At 41.0% G+C, this 18,739-nt stretch overlaps 1 protein-coding gene across 2 annotated transcripts; it reads right to left on the bottom strand.

Moving 5' to 3' along the window:
- Window positions 1–2,764: 2,764 nt before the first annotated feature.
- LOC137887176 (methyltransferase-like protein 27) lies at window positions 2,765–10,544 on the bottom strand. Of its 2 annotated transcripts, XM_068729988.1 has the most exons (6): window positions 10,454–10,544; window positions 6,100–6,237; window positions 5,675–5,803; window positions 4,397–4,532; window positions 3,658–3,750; window positions 2,765–3,248 (listed from the first exon to the last, which is right to left on the bottom strand). In XM_068729988.1, exons 2-6 carry the CDS (start codon window positions 6,214–6,216, stop codon window positions 3,019–3,021), a joined length of 705 nt encoding a protein of 234 aa, XP_068586089.1. In that variant the 5' UTR covers window positions 6,217–6,237; window positions 10,454–10,544; the 3' UTR covers window positions 2,765–3,018. The 2 variants fall into 2 exon arrangements, with proteins under 2 accessions (XP_068586089.1, XP_068586090.1); XM_068729989.1 differs by lacking the exon at window positions 5,675–5,803.
- Between the last annotated feature and the right edge of the window lie 8,195 nt (window positions 10,545–18,739).

Below are 18,739 nucleotides of genomic sequence, written 5' to 3'. Positions count from 1 at the left end.
TTGGGGTTAAGTGTCTTGCTCAAGGACACATCGACATGAGACTAGCGGAGCCGGGGATCGAACCGCTGATCCTCTGATTGAAGGACGGCCCTGCTCGCCACAGTCGCCCCCCTATCAAGTGTAGGTCCAGAGTCCAGAATCAACGGTGTCTGGGTCCGGACCACGGTCTGCCTGTTGGTGACCCTAGCATAGAGTATAAATGGCTCCGTTCAGACTCAGAAATCGGGCGTGTCTGCGGAGGCTTGCGCTATGATGCAAGCACAGATTAATACGAGCTTTACTCTCCCTCCTGGCCATCTCAATTTTGCCAGGCGCGTCATCCCTTAGGAACGCTCTTTCCTCTCCTGTTTGCTGGACTTTGCATTTTTCTTTTCCTAATATGCACAATCTGACTAATGCTGAGGACTTGTGAATCCCAACTATTCTGTTCTGTGGTCTAACATGACTCCAACCTATCCTTGTCTGTTGTCTCAGTTGACCCCCACCTATTCTTTCCTGTGGTCTGTCGAGACCCCCTCTATCAATTCCGGGATCTGTTGAAATCTCACTATTTTTTACTGTGGTCTATCTAGACCCGCACTATCCTGTTCTGTGGTTTATCTAGACCCCCATATCCTGGTCTGCGGTCCATCGAGACCCTGCTCTATCCTTTGCTTCCGTTAACTTGACCTCTCTTAATAATAATAATAATACATTTAATTTATATAGCGCTTTAAAAAGCACTCAAAGACACTTTACATGGTAAAATATAAATACAAATAAAATAAAAGCATTTATAATAAGAACAAAATCATAACAGTAAGGAACAACACGAATAGTAAGAAAGAAAACATACATAACTGACTTTACAGGTTAAAAGCAGATTTGAACAGGTGAGTTTTGAAAGTGACGAGTTAGGGAGAGTGTCTGAGGTGTTGGGGGAGGGAGTTCCAGAGGGAGGGGGCAGCAGTGGAGAAGGCCTTGTCCCCCCAGGTCCGATGCTTGGATAGAGTAGGTGGGGTAAGGAGGTTGACGTCGGCGGATCTGAGGTTGCGGTTGGGAGTGTGACGGTGCAGGAGGTCTGAAAGGTATGAAGGGGCGAGGTTGTGGAGGGCTTTATATGTGATGAGGAGAATCTTGAAGTGGATTCTTTGCTGTATGGGGAGCCAGTGGAGGTTCTGAAGGACTGGGGTGATGTGGTCTCTGGTAGGGGAGTGGGAGAGCAGAGGGGCAGCAGAGTTCTGGATGTATTGAAGTTTGTTGATGATTTTGGTGGGTGAGCCGTACAGGATGCTGTTGCAGTAGTCCAGTCGAGAGGTGATGAAGGCGAGGATGAATGTTTCAGCGGCAGCTTAACCTCAACTCATGAAAAATCACCCTAACAAGTTCTACCCTTCAACTTTCTCTCATGACTACTTTTCTATTTTGCTTAGGAATTATCTGCGGCAGTAGGTAAGGTATTTATTTTATTTATTCATAAAAAATAAATCTCTTTTGGGGGATTAGGCTTTATCTGACCTCAGCATCACTACCCCTCGGTTATCCTACTTGAGGATGGAGTCCAATCGCTGAAGACTTTGCACTATTCATATTTTATGCATGCATTATAAATGATTGTTGTATTCACGCCAACCTGGTGTAGACGTAGTGGTAAATACGAAGAGCTGATAAGAGAGCGTTGAAACTACTGCTTTGTTTTCTGATCTGAGAAAAGGAATTCCTTTGGGGATGGCTATGGGCCGATTTCTTGATTAAGGCGTATCTTGCTGGAGCGCAGTTACGCTGCGTCCCTGTAATGTTACCGTAGTGGTCGGGTCGACGGCGGGAGACTGGAGTCATCCTCTAAGGCGATGGAGTAGGAGAACTGTGGCGACAGTGATGCCTTGTCCCTTTTTTTGTGATGAAGGAGGTGAGCATGGAGATGTTGGAGATGTTGAGGCTTGCTGGACTCAATCTTCTGGATGTCTTTTGGAATATGGAGAACAGGATCTCAGGTGCGGCTTTTATGGATTCCTGTTGCTTTGTCTGCTGCAGCGGACTGACTGAAACTTTGGACATGGTCGTTCCGATTTTGTCCTAATAGATCGTCGTTGGATAGAGAAATTTAGGCGAAAACTACACTAAAGATTAGGTGATTGGAAGGATAATGTTGCTTGTATATTGTTAGGTAGGTCATTACTCTGAGTGTGCTCGAGGTGCTGTTGCGTGACATAGGTTCTGGAACTGAATACAACAGCGGAACAGGAGGAGCGGGTTAGGCGGGTATTTATGGATATGCAGGAAGTGGCAGAGTAGAGGTGTGGTCCTGCTCCTGAAATTCTGCGAGGTAGCTTCAAGTAAGCTGATGTCGGTGACACATCTTTAATTTTAAGAAATGATTGGAAAACAAGACACATAGTGGAAATGTTTAATGATAGATAAACCTTGAAACATTACTGTGTCTATGCACGTTCTTTGACTTAAACAATGTTTTGAATTTAGGACTTTAACTTGCATTTTTCAATTGTGGTATTTATACTTTTACTTGAGTAAAATATCTTAAAACGTCTTCCACCACTGTTTATTAAGTTAATTAATTTCTTGACATTCATGTCACATTATTGTCGGAACTTCTCAAAGGGACAGACAACCATTCACCAAAACAGTCAATTTAGAGTTTTCAGTTAACCTAAGCTGCATGTCTTTGGACTGTGAGAGGTGAAGAACGTCTCCTTATGTCAAAGATTTTAAATGAAAACAAGTCAAACACAGAAATAAAGTGAAGCACAATACACATTGTTATGTCTTTCCTTTTAATGTATGAGTTTATTGTTCATATTTAGCATTGTGTTTACGATAACTGTATGTTTTTCATATGAGTTTTACTCATTTCATCAACTCACGACACAAAAAACAAAGAGATGTGTTACATTGTGTTTCAGTGTCGTCCAACAGAGGGAAGCACACCAGCCAATAATAAACACAACATTCATTAGTGTTCATGAAGAGGTGAGAGGGAGCTGGCCTTCTAGTCAACGAATGGACTCAGATATAGAGTGACTAATTAAGTGACTTCCTGTACAGGTACATGGTCCCATAGAGGTATTTCTCATTCTGCATGTCTTCACAATTATCATACATATCTATCATGTATTTGTCCATCTCTTTGGTGGTCACATGACTCCATAGTTCCTCCTCCTCCATCAGCTGCAGCTCTTTCTCCATAGACACCTTGTATTTGTTTCCAGACTCTGACTTCAAGTCGTTTCTCGACATGCAAATGTATCCTCCTGCAGGAATAAAATATTCAATCGTTTAAGAACTGAAGAAGAAAAATCTTTATTATCCTCTAACATCATGTCATCCTGTAAGACTCTAAGGGTTTAGAGTACAGTAGTGGAGAGCTTTAATGTCTCTGAGGGGACGTTTATACAAAAGTACATAATAAAAGGTACAGAAAAATCCAGTTTAAGTATATCCAGTATATGTCAACGTCACTGTTTTCCTTTGTAATAAAAAAACAGACAATGTTTGGAGCTGAATTTTGAGAGTTACCAACATATAATAGTCAATCATCTGCATATAATAACACGTTGTGCTTCTTCTTTCCCATACAGACACTTTAATAGTATTAGGTTCAATAATCAGTGCCTATTTTAATTCATGCTCCCATGAAAACTCATGAACAGTGTTGTTTACCTGGTTTAGCGGCGAGGCAGAGCTCCCTGATGACACTGACCGGCACAAAACCATCTCGTAAAGCGCCAACGATCATCACCACATCAAACATGCCTGAAACCAAAGGAGAAGGAGGTGTTAGCTTGTTTTTGTATAAAAAGGTAGAGTCCAACTGTGGCAATAGAAAGATAATTAATGTGTATAAGTCACATGATTATCTCTTCTCTTTTTTTTATTCGATTCTCGAACAAATACACAAAACACACAAAACAGAGTTGATAAGTGAGAATGCTGACGTAATCTAAACGCCCACTCTTTCTCACAGAAAGAGGAAAAGTGGCCACTAATTTCTGGTTCCTCTGCATTTCAGGATTAGCTTCAGAACACTATTCTAGGCATTCCTCTTGTATTGGTGCAGCGTCCACAGCCGTCAGACAGATGACTTCCCTCTTCTGCTTCACCACCTTGTTGTGTTTTTGGCCCTTGCTCATTAATAAACGTGATGAATCGAGGATATATGGTTTATTGTGGAAGATATTATGATATCCTCTAAAAGTGTAAGTCACACTGAAATATTCCATATGGGTTTCATGTCTGTGTGTTCAAATTTTACTGAGTTGTGAAGAAGAGAAGATTTCACAGTTTTCACTTTAATTCACCTCCTGCAGTATCTTTGCCTGCCCTTCAACTCTCCGGCGTTAAGTTAAACCCTAATCCGCTGTGGTGAGATAAGTGTGTATGTAGTGTGAGGGTAGTGTACCAGTCTCTGCAGGCAGTGGCTCTGTTCCCAGTAAGGCCAGTTTGAGCTCCTTATAGAGGCCGGTCTTAGCAGCTTGATCCAACATGCCTTGACTGCCGTCCACTCCCACAAAGTGCTTGAAGCCCAGTTCAACCATCTGTAAACACAAGAAGAAGACAACCAACATTAACACTGAGACCTCTAAAGAGTGAGGTTTTGGTCTGATCGTCTGTCCGTCCAGCACTTTAAAGTCTGACACTGTGGGGCCCTCAGACACTAAGTCTAAATAAATACGTTGATAATAATGCAACATTACATTATGTTACAGTCATTTATCAGACGCTGTTATCCAAAGCGACTTACAATTCAGTATCTATCTACACACCGTAGGCACAGCTACAGGAACAATTTTGGGGTTAAGTGTCTTGCTCAAGGACACATTGACATGAGACTAGCGGAGCAGGAGCCGGGGATCAAACCGACGACCTTCTGATTGAAAGGCGGCCCTGCTCTCCACTTGGCACCCACATCAAAAAGTTAAGAGAAGTTAAAATGTTTTTTTTCTCTAGATTAATAGCAGTGAAACAGTTGCACTACAAAATATAATTTGGATCATAAATAAACACAGGTTAATGGCAGCGATCAGTCTAGGTGAGATAGGAATGTTTCAATCATGTTCATGTGTGGTGGTAGCTAGTTAAAAACCTTCCTTGCCACTTCTTGCAGGATTTAAAGGATTCTGACTCATGTAGACTACCGTGTCTCCTTGGACAGCTATCCAATGATGAGGCTTCTAGTGAATGAAAAGTAGTTAATTCCACTAATATAAACAAAAATATATCCATATGCAATGATGGATTATCAAAATTTGACCTTCTGCTGAAATAGTCTACAAAGTGCGTTCAGAAAATGTGTTACTCCACACACTTAAAGGAACAAACCCAAAAGACACAAAAAACTAAGCGATCCCGTTTCCTCAACAGCACATTTTGTGATTTTATTTCTTATGTCTTTTGACTGTGTCTTGATTATCAAACTGAGGCAAAATTTATAATAACTAAGTTGTATGGCAAAAAAGTATTCAATCTTGAATATGTACCATGTTGAGCCCCTAAACTTAAAATAACATGAAAGGCTTCATGTCTGCCAGGAAAAAATACCTTTTTGTGAAACCATGATATGATTAGTAGAGACATCCTTCATAGTTAAAGGTCTTTAAAACCATCAGTCCTATGTTTGATCTGCCCAACATCTGGGTTCAATCATCCAGGAACACTGAGGTTTTCCTTTGGGGCTCACCATGTTAGCGACCAATCCAGACCCACAGGCGACATCAAGAACCTGAACTTGTTCAGGACGACCAGAGAAGTTATCAAACAGGAACTCTACCGTCTGGTGTGGTGCCCTGTAGTTCATAATTTTGTGGTCCTGTTTAAAAACATGTGTAAGTAACACAAAGTGTGCAAACAATCAGTTTCAGGTCCATCAGACAGATGTCCCCCATATACCAGGCAGTATTTGTGGACCAGAAGCAGAACAAAGTGTTATTCTATGCAGATGATTTGCTTTTATACATTGATAATCCTAAATATTCAAACATGTGTCAACTGACATTTTTGATTCTGAAAGATCACAACATAAGATAATGATTGAGTTTTCAGACGTGTTTCATTCCTAAAAAGACAGATTTTGTTGTTGTTGCTTTGAAGTTTCTGTCTACTGACCATTTCGTACGTCTCTGCCCAGCTGTCGTAGAACTTCATCCTTTGCTCTAACTCAACTCCTGCTGAGGACTTAAGGAAGGTCCTCAAATCGTCCAAAGTTCTGCTGCTGTCTGACATGATGAGGACACGACTTCAAACCTGCCAGAAGGGGAACATGTAACATATACTTAACATGTAGAGTCGACAACACAGGAATGCAGAACACAAACCTTTCCCTGCAGTCGGACAGGTAATCTGAGTAAACAGAGTTCAGGCTTCAGGGACATTTTTTTCTCTTCTCACTTCTTTCATTAAATATCAGCAGAACTTGAAATCAGCAGGACACAGCTCTTCATCACCTGTAAACGGTCTTCTGTAGAATAACACACACACCTGAACACACATCAGACTGATCCGTTATAACTCATATTCTGACGTCAGATTACAGCGGATCATTAATCACAGCCTCTTTTACGTCTTTCTTTTGAGCAATAACGACTGTTCACGCTTTATCAGTGAAATGCATCACAGTGTTAACGCTGCTGACGATTGATGAGTTGGAATTCAGTAGAATTTAACTGATTCGATCATAGAAACGGCTTCATTAATATATATTTTCTAATTATTTTTCCATCATCATTGAAAAAAATTAAATGTTACTTCTACTAAATTCCTGTGTGATGATTTTTCGATGTACTGTGTAGTGTTCTGTTTGGATTAAGATGTACGGCCACAACTTGAGACAGGTCAAACATATTTCTTACAATTTATAATATTTTTCCTAAACATGTTCAAAGACTCTGAGGATTGTGAGAGAAGGAAGGTTTGTGAAACCTTCGTCAAACATCACCAGGTTTAGATTTCACAGCAGAAACTCTGAGACTTCGATACAAGAGAAACATTTAAAATGTTAGTCCTTTTTAAATGAATAAAGTATCCATCAATCTATAATAAAAAACAAAAGTATGAAAACATTTTGTGCTCACCTGTGTGTGAATGAGTTCAGGTAGAGAAGCAGATTTTAATATGAGAGCAGCTTGTTCAGGTAGTGGGTGTGGAGGACAGCTCAGGTATGTTCTATCTATTAAGTGATGCTTGAGGGAGGAGGAGCTCTGGAGGCTTTGAGGCAGCTTGTCAGGGATTTGGTGTTTTATTTAGTATTTTTGTTTCTGCGTTGCAGTGTTGTGTGGTTGAGTTCTTGGCAGTTGAAACGCCGTTGGGTGGATGGTGGGGAGGTGGGTCAGATTGTTTTCAACTCTTTGATAAGCCGTCTACTGAGGGTGATCGGTTTTGGGTGGTTTTGGATTTGTTGGCTAGCTGCTAGCGGCCGTACATGCGTGGGTCTTTGGGGGTTTGGTGTGGTTGGTGGTTGGGGGAGTTTTCTGAATGACTAGTTGTTCCTGTCCGGGTTGTGTCTTGTCTTGTTGTTGGTGCTTTTCAGGTTTGGTAGGTTGGAGTGTTTTTTTTTTTTTTGTGGTGGGACTCTTTTCTTCCATTGAGTTTTTATTTTGGGGTTTGTCTGATCCAAATGCTGAGGTCCATGTGTTCTGCATATCCTCTTTTGCTAGAGGTCTGTTTGCCACTGTTTTGGTGTGTGAGTGTGAGGTTAACATGATAAAACAAGAAAAGAGGACAATTATAATAATGATAAAAGTAACAACATAAAAAGTAAAACAAAAGACTGCAGCTGAGTTAAGATAGAGTTGATGTGGTTTACAGAGCGCGGGTTGTGGACTGTAATGGGTGTGGGTGCAATGCTGAAGGGAGAATCTGTGAGAACAGGTGAGTGTATAATGTTCTTAATGAACAGAGGGGAGCAGGTCGGTCCTGATTTCGGATCCTCATTTCACAGAAGTGATCAGTCGAGGACGAGTGTCTGGCTAGTTCACATGTCTGTAATAACTTTGACTTGTAGTTTAGTTTATATTTATATAAGTTTATATTTCTAAATTATAATTTTATAATAAATATTATATACATTTAAAATATATATATTATATATAATGTAATTAAATAATAATATTTTTTTATTAAAATTATATTTACAAATATTTTAATAATAAAATATATTTATGAATTTATATTTATATTTATTATTTGGTAATGGTACTTTTCATCTCTCATCTCATCTTCGACCGCTTATCCGATCGGGTCTCGGGGGCAACAGCTCCAGCAGGGGACCCCAAACTTCCCTTTCCCGAGCCACATCAGCCAGCTCTGACTGGGGGATCCCGAGGCGCTCTCAGGCCAGTTTGGAGATATAGTCCCTCTACCTGGTCCCGGGCCTCCCTCGGGGTCTCCTCCCAGCTGGTCGTGCCTGGAACACCTCCCTAGGGAGGCGCCCGGGTGGCATCCTCACCAGATGCCCGAACCACCTCAACTGGCTCCGTTCCACGCAAAGAAGCAGCGGCTCTACTTCGAGTCCCTCACGGATGACCCAACTTCTCACCCTATCTCTAAGGGAGACACCAGCCACCCTCCTGAGGAAACCCATTTCCTCAGGAGGAATGGTACTTTTACTGCAGTAAATGTTTTGAGTACTTCTTCCACCACTGAGACGAATATGTTGTGAGATAATTGCTTTAACTTTTTATACTTGAAGTACATTTTCTTGATTGTAGTTACGTTACTTTACTAAATAAAAAATGAAAAATGATTTGTATATCATAAAACCACAAACTATTCTCAGAGGGTTTTACAATCTGTACAACATACGACATCCTCTGACCCTCACATCAGGAAAGAAAAACTCCTTAAAGAACCATTTAACTGTAAATGAAGGAAGAACCTCAGTGAGAACAGAAGAGGATCCGTCTCTCAGATGTCATGCGTACACAATGAACAACATATTAGAATTCACGACTTTTACTTGTATGTTTAAACTGTGGTATTGATACTTTTGATACTTACGTAAAATATCCTAATACTTCTTCCACTGTTGTTTATTATGTTCATTAATTTATTGACATTTATATCACATTATTATCAACGTCTCTGTTGTCATTTTAAAAAAACAGACAATATTTGGGGCTGAATTTTTGGGAGTTACCAACATATAATAGTAAATCATCTGCATATAATAACACTTTGTGCTTCCTCTTTCCCTCACAGACACTTTAATACCATTAGGTTCAATAGCCAGTGGCTATTTTAATTCATGCTCCCATGAAATATTAGCTCATAGCGCCACCTTCTGGCAACCATGGCCGTAAGCAGGATTCTAAAATTACAGCTGTCCAAACAATCAACTTATTAAATATTCCTGGCCACACCACCACAAAATAAGACTTCTCTGATCTAAATATGTGCAAAGTGAGATGTTTGGAGAACGTTCGGCCATTTCTCCTCAACTGTTCCCGCTTTGAGTCACTCAGCAATGATTGTCAGAGCTACCTGCACAAACAAACAGTCGGTTATGAGACCTGCATTTACTTTGACAGTGTTATGATACACTAAAGCATATTCACAAACACTTATTTTTGTCAATCTTTACAGGCTTACATTTAGGATTGTATTTGAAGATACACTCAAAACATTCGAGTCTTAAGACCTGACAAAATGACCTGGCTACGCCATAGTCAACACAGGAAATACCGTTGAACTCGTGCATGCAGTGTATGATGGTCACAGAACTGAATGCAAGATAATAATATATAAAAAGAATAAATAAATGGCCGCATTAACCAGAGTCCTGCCAGTACCCTCGACATGCGTGAATATGCGAGGGCCCGATCAATGCTACTCGCAGCTTTAATTTACAATAGTTTTTGTATGTAGCATATTTATAACCCTAAGCCTATGTCAAATGAAGTAAAACAATGAGCCTGAGGCCCGCTGATGAAAGTGATGCAATATTTACATTTATTTCCAGAATGATGTCTTTGGAGACATTCTATAAAATGTGTTTCTGTTGCAGCTTGTTGGGTTTTTCAGGTGTTGTGTTTTTTGTTTGGTTGCCTGTTTTATTTTGTAAGATCACTGTAGAAGTGAAACAGTTTGAAATATGTCAGGAATTAAGAAACGTCAGGAGCAGCCACAGTGAGCTGTGAGATGAAAGAGGGTGTCGCCAAATCAACCAGGACTGAACTCTTACGGACACTTTCAATATTCAGAACCTGCATCTGAAGATTCTAAAAATCTCTGATTGATCATTTCACCATTAATTGGAAACAGCGTTGGAAACATTCATCAAACCAAGTAAGTAAACTGAATCTTTTGGACTGTTGATCGAACAAAAGAAGACATTTGAAGATGGACTTTGATGAAGCCAAAAATAGCCTTTAATGTTGATTAATTAATGAAGATAATGTGTAGTTTCAGCCCTCGTACTAATACAGCCTGACTGAGATGAAGTGTGAGAGTCGTCTGCACTCACCTGTGTGTGGATCAGTTCAGGTAGAGGAGCAGGTCTGAGTGTGAGAGCAGTGACGATGATGACGGTTTATAAGGCAGACGTCTGGGCACGCATGAGCTCCTACACAAGCCAATCACGGAAACAAGACAGAACTTGTTCACCAAGGTTCAGGAGCAGGGCCACTCCTCTGATCACCTGACAAAGTCTACTTCTACCGTCTCCTTTCCCTCCCTCCCGCTCATTCATTCCTCCCATGCAGTTTAAACCAGAGTGTCTCATATGTCCAGAGGTCGTTTTTTCAAGCAGCAAAGTGAAGCGCCACTATGAGACAAAGCACAAATCTTTTCAGCAAATGCAGCCACTCAATCCAAAATAAGGCACGATATGAGCTAAGAGCCCAATATGATCAGAATCCTAGCACATGAATTCACTGCCCAACATTGATGTTAACAGAGAGAATGAAACGAGTGGTTTAATAACCACAGAGAAAGTCGCTGAACACAAATGTATCTTTTTAGAAGATAAGATGTGATGTCATACTTTTGATTGACATCCTTCAACTTGAATCAACTGAATTTTAAAGCTGCAGGACAACCCCAAATTCTTTGGAATTTAAAGTTAAAAAGCAATGTTAGTGTGTTTAATAAGCACACCTAGTGGATATAATGTTATAACATGTTTATTTGAAGAAGTGTTAAATCATAAAAGTATAATCATTCTATGTATTAAACTATAAAATACAGTTAGTGAATGTTTTGAGGGAAAGAGAGAGACCTTTGAGACAGACTTTTCAGATCTGAAAACAACTTTATGATAATGAGATGAGTTTGGTGAGCCGCCTTCAGGAATGTGAGGTGTGAACAGTGGGGGAAGGAGATGTATTGATCAAGCAGAGATGTTGATGAAGACAGCCCTGAGGAAGCTTGGGGGTCGGGTACATGCAGTTTTACGAGGAGGACAGGTCGGACCAGCGGACACTATGAGACATTATCCGGATCACTTAGAACAATGGAGAGCATTGTCCGAGGACAGGAGGAGACAATCAGATTTCAGCCAATCACAAAGCTGAGAATGGACTTTTGAAAGTAAACTACTGACTTTCTGGTATAAAAACATTGTTTGGAGTGAAACTATTCAGTTCTTCATGGCGATCCTCTTTTCAGCAAACTGGCTTTTGCCGGCCTGTTGGGGGGGGGTGTTTGAACTCGGTTTCGCAAATCCTTACCATCGATAGTGTAATTCAGTTTGTAACTGTCTTTTTGCTTCTGTGAATTATTAAATACTTTGTCACTGTAAACCGGATCCAGCTGATTTTTTGGCGTGACATCGTCGCTCAAACAACATCAGAGCGAGAGGTTCGCGGCCTCCTGTGAGGAGAGGTTAACCACCTTTATAGGGCTCCGGTGTTCAACACTATGGTGGACGAGGTTTTGATGTGCTGGAGAACCTGTTTCTCAAAGCACTTCTTCAGAATGAGTCATGTAGTCTGGACCCTGCAGACTCTTTAGGTACAGGAACTATGGCGGCTGTTTTGAAGCAGGAGGGAACACTCACATGTCTTTAGTCCACAACCAGGGATGTTATCAGAACCAGCATTTCTTACATATTACACTGCCATTTAAACTACAGTCTTAATCTGCCTGTTAAAGATATTTTAACCTTTTAAAAACGAGGCCTATTTGCAGGCCTCAGCTCGAATAAAGATAAGAAATACCTAATTAATTGTATAAAAAAAAATAAAAAAATAAAAAAATAAAAAAAAATTTTTAATATATTTTTGAGATGAGAAAAATCATGGAACTATCAGAATACATGTTACTGGTTCACATAAGATAAGGATGGAACACAGCAGAACTTGGAAAACTCAAAAGCTCGATCTTGAAAAACAGCACTTTTAGGGTATTGTTTTTTGGAAAGTATGGGTATCCAAGACTTTTAATATGCTGGGCTCTTAGAACAACTGATATAGGCTCTATATACACAGCTATACATAGATACAGTGAAACATTTATGAAATATAGAGCATTTCAAATTAGAAAACTGATCAAATACTCCAATATTTGAATAAAAAAGTATTTTTAAAATTCAAAAACACTCTATATCACTTCTATGTATCACTCATGATGTTCATTGAATCAATAAACCGAAGATTGGACCTTTTTTGAGTGTTTTAAACTCTTTCTATGCCCTTTTTAGTTATTTAGTTTAAGGTCAAAACTGCTTCAGACTCTCTGTTCAGGGCTGTATCTCAGCCCCCCCCTCTCCGATTTTCACCATTGAGACATCCTTCGAACCGTAGGAGCCAATAGAATTGCCTGGAATTGAAAGCTAGATGATTGACAGCACTATTAGCCAATAAAGCTCAAAAAGGTCCAGCTCTGAAATCTGATTTGCTGAGCTTCCAACCCTCCCAAGAATCCGAGGAGTGTCGGAGAGACACGAATCGAACGGATTCACACGGAGCACCAGCAGCTGGACAAACATGCGTTGGAAGTACGGAGATATTCCATTTTTTCGCTGAGATTCGACTAAAAGTAAGTACAATATTCGATGAAAGCTGTGTGACTTTTTGTGTTCGAAGCTGAATATCTCTGCGATGGTTTACCGGGGAGAGAAATGGAAACGATGTCCGTAATCTCCGTCAGGCGCTCGTGCTTTTTCATGCTGCATGTTCGTAGGTAGCACGTTGCTAACGGAGTGTAGCAGCCTTTTTCTCCGGTCTGTCCCAGTCATATCGAGTATGATTTATGATATTTTGTTATTTGTTTGCTTGGCTGATGGGAGATGTGTTTGTCTCATGTAGAAGTGACCTAGTTCATGTTGTTCCCAGGACGCTGAGGTTTCTGCAGAACTATAACATCACTATATTCGTTCTTCGTGGGTTCTCTGCCAGTTACTTTTAACACAAAACTCTCTAAGTTTTGATGTACTCTGCGTCCAAATGGGGGACCTACGGGTGTATATCAAAAAACCTTAGTCATTTGAAGATGGACTTTGATGAAGCCAAAAATAGCCTTTAATGTTGATTAATTAATGAAGATAATGTGTAGTTTCAGCCCTCGTACTAATACAGCCTGACCGAGATGAAGTGTGAGAGTCGTCCGCACTCACCTGTGTGTGGATCAGTTCAGGTAGAGGAGCAGGTGTGAGTGTGAGAGCAGTGATGATGATGACGGTTTATAAGGCAGACGTCTGGGCTCACATGAGCTCCTACACAAGCCAATCACAGAAACACTACAGCAGCCTGAGGCAGAGTATGTTGATTCTCATTTTACAACACCATCAAGACATTTGAGTTGTCTCTTCATGCTACACAAAAAAACACAGTTATTATATGATTCGTCTGCACCTCTTCTCAGGTGAACAGGATGTTTGGTGAGTTTTGATCACCTGACAAAGTGGAACGTGGAAGAACGGCGTTCCGCTCAGACCCACGGTCGCCCGGTTGCAAAATTCCAAAGTTTTCGAACAGTTTGCCCAATAGGCAGTTTACCAACTTCGCCTTCCAGGGGGCAAGTGAGCTGGGGTTCTCAGGTACGGAAGTGTCGTTCGGGGGAGGTCTATCAGCACAAGGGAGGACAATCCCAGAAAAGATGTATCCGAATCGTCATAATTTGTTCTGACTCGCCAGGGACACAAACGTGCACAATTGGGACTTTTGGGGGAAAAAAAGGGGCCTTTTGTGGGGAGGGATGGGTCAAATTGGGCCAATTCGGGGGCGGCCGTGCGGGATGCCTGATCGATATTTTAAACTGCAATATCTCCTCAACCGTTCCATATCCCGCTCTGAAACGTCGATATCTCGGACCAACGCTTAATTGTACGGAATGGATGTTTTGGGAGAAATTGGGACATTTTGGGTCGGGATCGTCGGGCCACACATTTTGCCTTGTTTGGGCCTCTAAAATCTCAACAACCCTTTGGGCTGGGAAGCTGAAATTTAGACTGTACTATCTCCTCATAGTCTAGATCCAACGGTATGAAAATGAAAAGGATTGGACCTACTCTAAACCTTTGCAATCTCAGGCAAAGTAGCACTTTCTTTTGCTGAAAAATTTGAATGTGTCCAATTTGCTTCAAACTTGGACCACTGAGTGTACTGTTGCTAGACATGCTTCCAGTAGAGTTACAGCGTCTTTGCCTTGAGCATTGCTTATAAAAGTTGCTAATTAATTTTAGTAACTTTTTGGTACTGTGTGCTATGATTTTTTGGGGAGTAATGAGAAAAAAGGGCCATTTGGGTTGTGATAACTGGCCTAAAAGAGAGCCCAAGCACTGGTACTAGGTGCTATGAATAGTTAGGGAGGTATGGAAGCAAAAAGGACAATTCAGAATCCCAGAAAAGATTAATCCAAATCGTCATAATTGTTCCCGACCCTCCGAGGACGAATGGGCACAATTAGGCCATATTGCATGGGATTATTTGCCTACATGACCGGCCCATCAAAAATGTAGGAGAAATGGCTGTTTTTGGAGTTGTAAGGGAACTAATCCTTATAACTCAAAAACTGACATTTCCACTACATTTCTATGGACCGGTCATGTAGGCCGAAAATCCCAATCAATATGGCCCTTTTGTTCCCATCCTTCCCAAACAATATCTCCACAGTCCTTTGAATTAAGAAGCTGAAATTTGGACTGTACTATATCCTCTTAGTGTAGATCTAACGGTGTGAAAATGAAAAGGATTGGAGAAAATACAATTTTTTTAATTCTTAATGAAATAAGCTGAAATCAAATGCTTGATTTGACGGAAAATTTGAGGACCTCCGATTTGCTTGAAACTTTGCTCACTTGGTGGGATGTTGCCAGATATGCCCCCTCATAAGTTTCAGCCTCCTCCACATTTTGAATGGGTCGGTCATGTAGGCCAATAGTCCTACCCCAAAACTCCCAAATGCCAGCAGGCCAGTTTTTACCAATCTTTTCTTTTAATTTTTCTACTTCAAAGCAAGGTAATGAAATGGAACCATATCATATTCAAAGAGGGGCATGTGAACATTAAATGCCTAAAATTTGGTGCTCGTTGCTGCAAGTTAAGGTCCCCAAAAACGGGCCCAAAGGGCTTAATTGGTGCCATATTCCCTTATATTTGGGAATTATTTGAGGTATGAAAAAATTGACATAATCTCTCAAATATTGGTCCAAGAGACCCCAGATTTTCGACAGACTTGTTGTACGGGCCCTACAATAAGGTCACGTGACCAAAATCCCTCTAAATATTCTAGAACATTTTTTTGCCTGGATCAAACTCAGAGAACAGCATGGTGTCAACATCGATAAGTCGACACCCTGGTCAGAATAGTCAGATTTGAGCAACTTTTTTTCTAAATGTGTCAGAGCTCTTCTTTTTTTAATATGTTGTAGCCACGCCCAAATGGGGAACATTCATGTTGGATGGCACTCTCTAGCATGTAGCATGACTGCGCGGGAGGAATGACAGTCGTACTACATTTGAATGGTAGTTTTTATCGGATGAATTGAATGGAAAACAATATCCCAAACGTCTTTCCTTCAAACAGTCATAACTTCTCAGGACATGGTTGAAAATGCTTGGAAATTGCATGAAACATTCAATTTGAAGACTTAAATGAGCACCTTTTTCAGCAAGTCTGCAGACCCTCTGGAAAGCTATCTTCTTCTAACAACATACTAATGACTTGAAACTACTTGAATCTTGAAGAATGTCCTCTTGTGTCCACCATATGTCAATTTAATGTGTTTTTATAGGACCCAAGTACTGAATCTGGAGTAACCTTTCAAAAAAGGCCCGTTCCCTAATATCCTAAAAACGTCCATTTTGAGTACCGTATTTTTCGGACTATAAGGCGCACCGGATTATAAGGCGCACTGTGAATTAACGTGTCTATGTTCACACATAAACCGCACCGGATTATAAGGCGCATTAAGCAAAACAACACAGTCCGGTAAATCAAACTTTATTCAACTCAGTTGTAACAACAAATACTGGTACAGAAAAATACACTCACTTATCGATTCATTCCTCTTCCACAAATCCATCGAATTCTTCATCTTCAGTGTCTGAGTGAAACAGCGATTTCGGTATCAAGAATGCCCGAATCCCTCTCGTCATTTTCCGAGTCAGTCTCGTTGCCGTTATCGGTACTTGGCTGTTCAGTGATGATTCCAGCTTTCGTGAAAGCTCGGACGACAGACACCTCAGCCCACGCATCAGCAATCCATTGGCAGATAGTGGCGTAACTAGCCCGGCGTTGCCTCCCTGTCTTAGTAAAGGTGTGTTCCCCTTCTGTCATCCAATGCTCCCACGCGGTTCGCAATTTTGCTTTGAACGCCCTGTTGACACCAATATCTAGCGGTTGGAGTTCTTTGGTTAATCCTCCCGGAATGACGGCAAGCTCCGAATTAGTTTGCGTCACTTGTTTTTTGACAGTGTCGGTGAGATGGGCGCGCATGGAGTCGTAAATCAACAGGGACGGTGATGTGTGGAAAAAGCCATCCGGTCTCCTGACGTAAACTTCTCTCAGCCACTCTTTCATTTTCTCCTCGTCCATCCAGCCCTTTGGGTTAGCCTTGATGATGACTCTGGCTGGAAATTTTTCTTTTGGCAAAGTTTTCCTCTTGAAAATGACCATGGGTGGTAGTTTCTGGCCATTAGCCTGGCAACCGAGAACTACAGTGAAGGATGCCTTCTCGTTCCCTGTGGTGTGTATAGATACTGTACTGGTCCCCGTTTTCTCGACAGTACAGTTCACAGGGATGTCAAAAGTGAGGGGGACTTCGTCCATGTTGGTGATGTGGTCTGGATTGATCTTCTTTTCAGTAATTTTGTTCTTGCAGTAAGTGCGGAAGATGGCCAGCGTTTCTTTGTAATCCTTTGGCAGTTGCTGCGAGACGGTAGTTCTCGTGCGGATGGAGAGATGACGCCGTTTGGTCTTCTTTACTTGGTGCAATTAATTTTCTTGCTTCCTCCACTTCCGTACCATTGATTCATTGATGTTGAATTCTTTCGCGGCTGCTCTATTCCCATGTTCTGCTGCGTAGCTAATTGCTTGGAGTTTGAAACCCGCTTTGTAAGCATGCCTCTTAACAGGTGCCATTTTGGAGTCATTTTACGTACACACAAATGTACTGTAATATAATGTTGAAGCACAGTAAGTATTACGTATAAAAAGTGGAGGGGGTAAGCGTACTAAATACTGTTCTCTGATTGGTTTATTGTAGCTAACGCATACTCCAGGCGCGGGCTGCCTTACATGAATGCACTTTTAGTTTAGACATTACATTCCTGTTACGGGGCCGATCAGGTAGTGACACAGCGTGCCGTAATGCTCCGAATATCCATTGAGCGGAGCGGCTTCGTTGCTTACCAAAGTCGTACTTACACATTTCGACAGATTTTTGAGCGCATTGTACCACATAAAATCGATCAATAAGCACAACAAGTGACCATACATAAGGCGCGCTGGATTATAAGGCACACTGTCAATTTTTGAGAAAATTTAAGGATTTTAAGTGCGCCTTATAGTCTGAAAAATACGGTAAATTTGTATGGCCGGTCACGTAGGACAATAGTCCCCCTCCTTCTAATGGCCATAACTTGTCAGAACATGGCTGAAACCGCTTGGAAATGGCATGAAACCTTCCCATTGATGACTTGAATAAGCCCACTAAGCAGCAAGTCTGCACACCCTTGTGAAAGCTATCTTTCTCCAGGAACTTGCTATTGAGCTAAATCCAAGTGATTCTTAAAGACTGTCGTCTGTTGTCCACTATTTTTGATGGAAAATCAATTACATGGGAAATCAGGTCCAAAAGGCAGTGGCACATTTGGGAGAGTTGACCCCGTTCCATTTTTAATTTGGTCTTTTTGGAAGCATTTGGTACATCAACTGACGTGTCCATGGTGGAACTAGGCAAAAACATTTCCTTCGTGCACAATTTCTGACATGGCCCAACAACGGTCCATGCAAAAGTTGGGACAAATCCCAGATGTTGAAATGATGAGAACATGTATTTATTAATAGCGTATGTATTATTTATAATTCCTCCCGTTCAATTTGAAAACTGACGATGAATATAGTTGAGATATTATTCAATCGACTTTCTTTTTTTGATTTGATAATCGGTTGTTGACTACGTACAGACGTTGATACAACTGTTAGGCTATACTTCAATATATACGGGACTCACATCTGATATGAGCTGAAATGACAACTGACAGCAGCAGAGAGGAGAACAGTTTTAAAGTTGGACAGCAACGACGTGATTGGCTTAAGGAAACTGTGCAGAATCTGGTTGGTTGATTTAAAGTGAACGCCCACAATC

This window comes from Cebidichthys violaceus, unplaced genomic scaffold, assembly GCF_023349555.1.
Source record: "Cebidichthys violaceus isolate CVI_PGR_0920_01 unplaced genomic scaffold, fCebVio1.0.p SCAF_48, whole genome shotgun sequence".
NCBI classification, from domain to species: Eukaryota; Metazoa; Chordata; class Actinopteri; order Perciformes; family Stichaeidae; genus Cebidichthys; species Cebidichthys violaceus.
This window is presented reverse-complemented; position numbering and strand designations above follow the sequence as displayed.

What these genes read in the sequence shown, in the direction of transcription:
- LOC137887176 (XM_068729988.1), bottom strand. Translation starts at nt 6,216, where the DNA reads ATGTCAGACAGCAGCAGAACTTTGGACGATTTGAGGACCTTCCTTAAG. An exon ending in GGGCAGAGACGTACGAAATG is followed by an intron (nt 5,804 to 6,099) that starts GTCAGTAGACAG and finishes GTTTTTAAACAG; the next exon opens with GACCACAAAATTATGAACTA. An exon ending in CTGCCTCGCCGCTAAACCAG is followed by an intron (nt 3,249 to 3,657) that starts GTAAACAACACT and finishes TTATTCCTGCAG; the next exon opens with GAGGATACATTTGCATGTCG.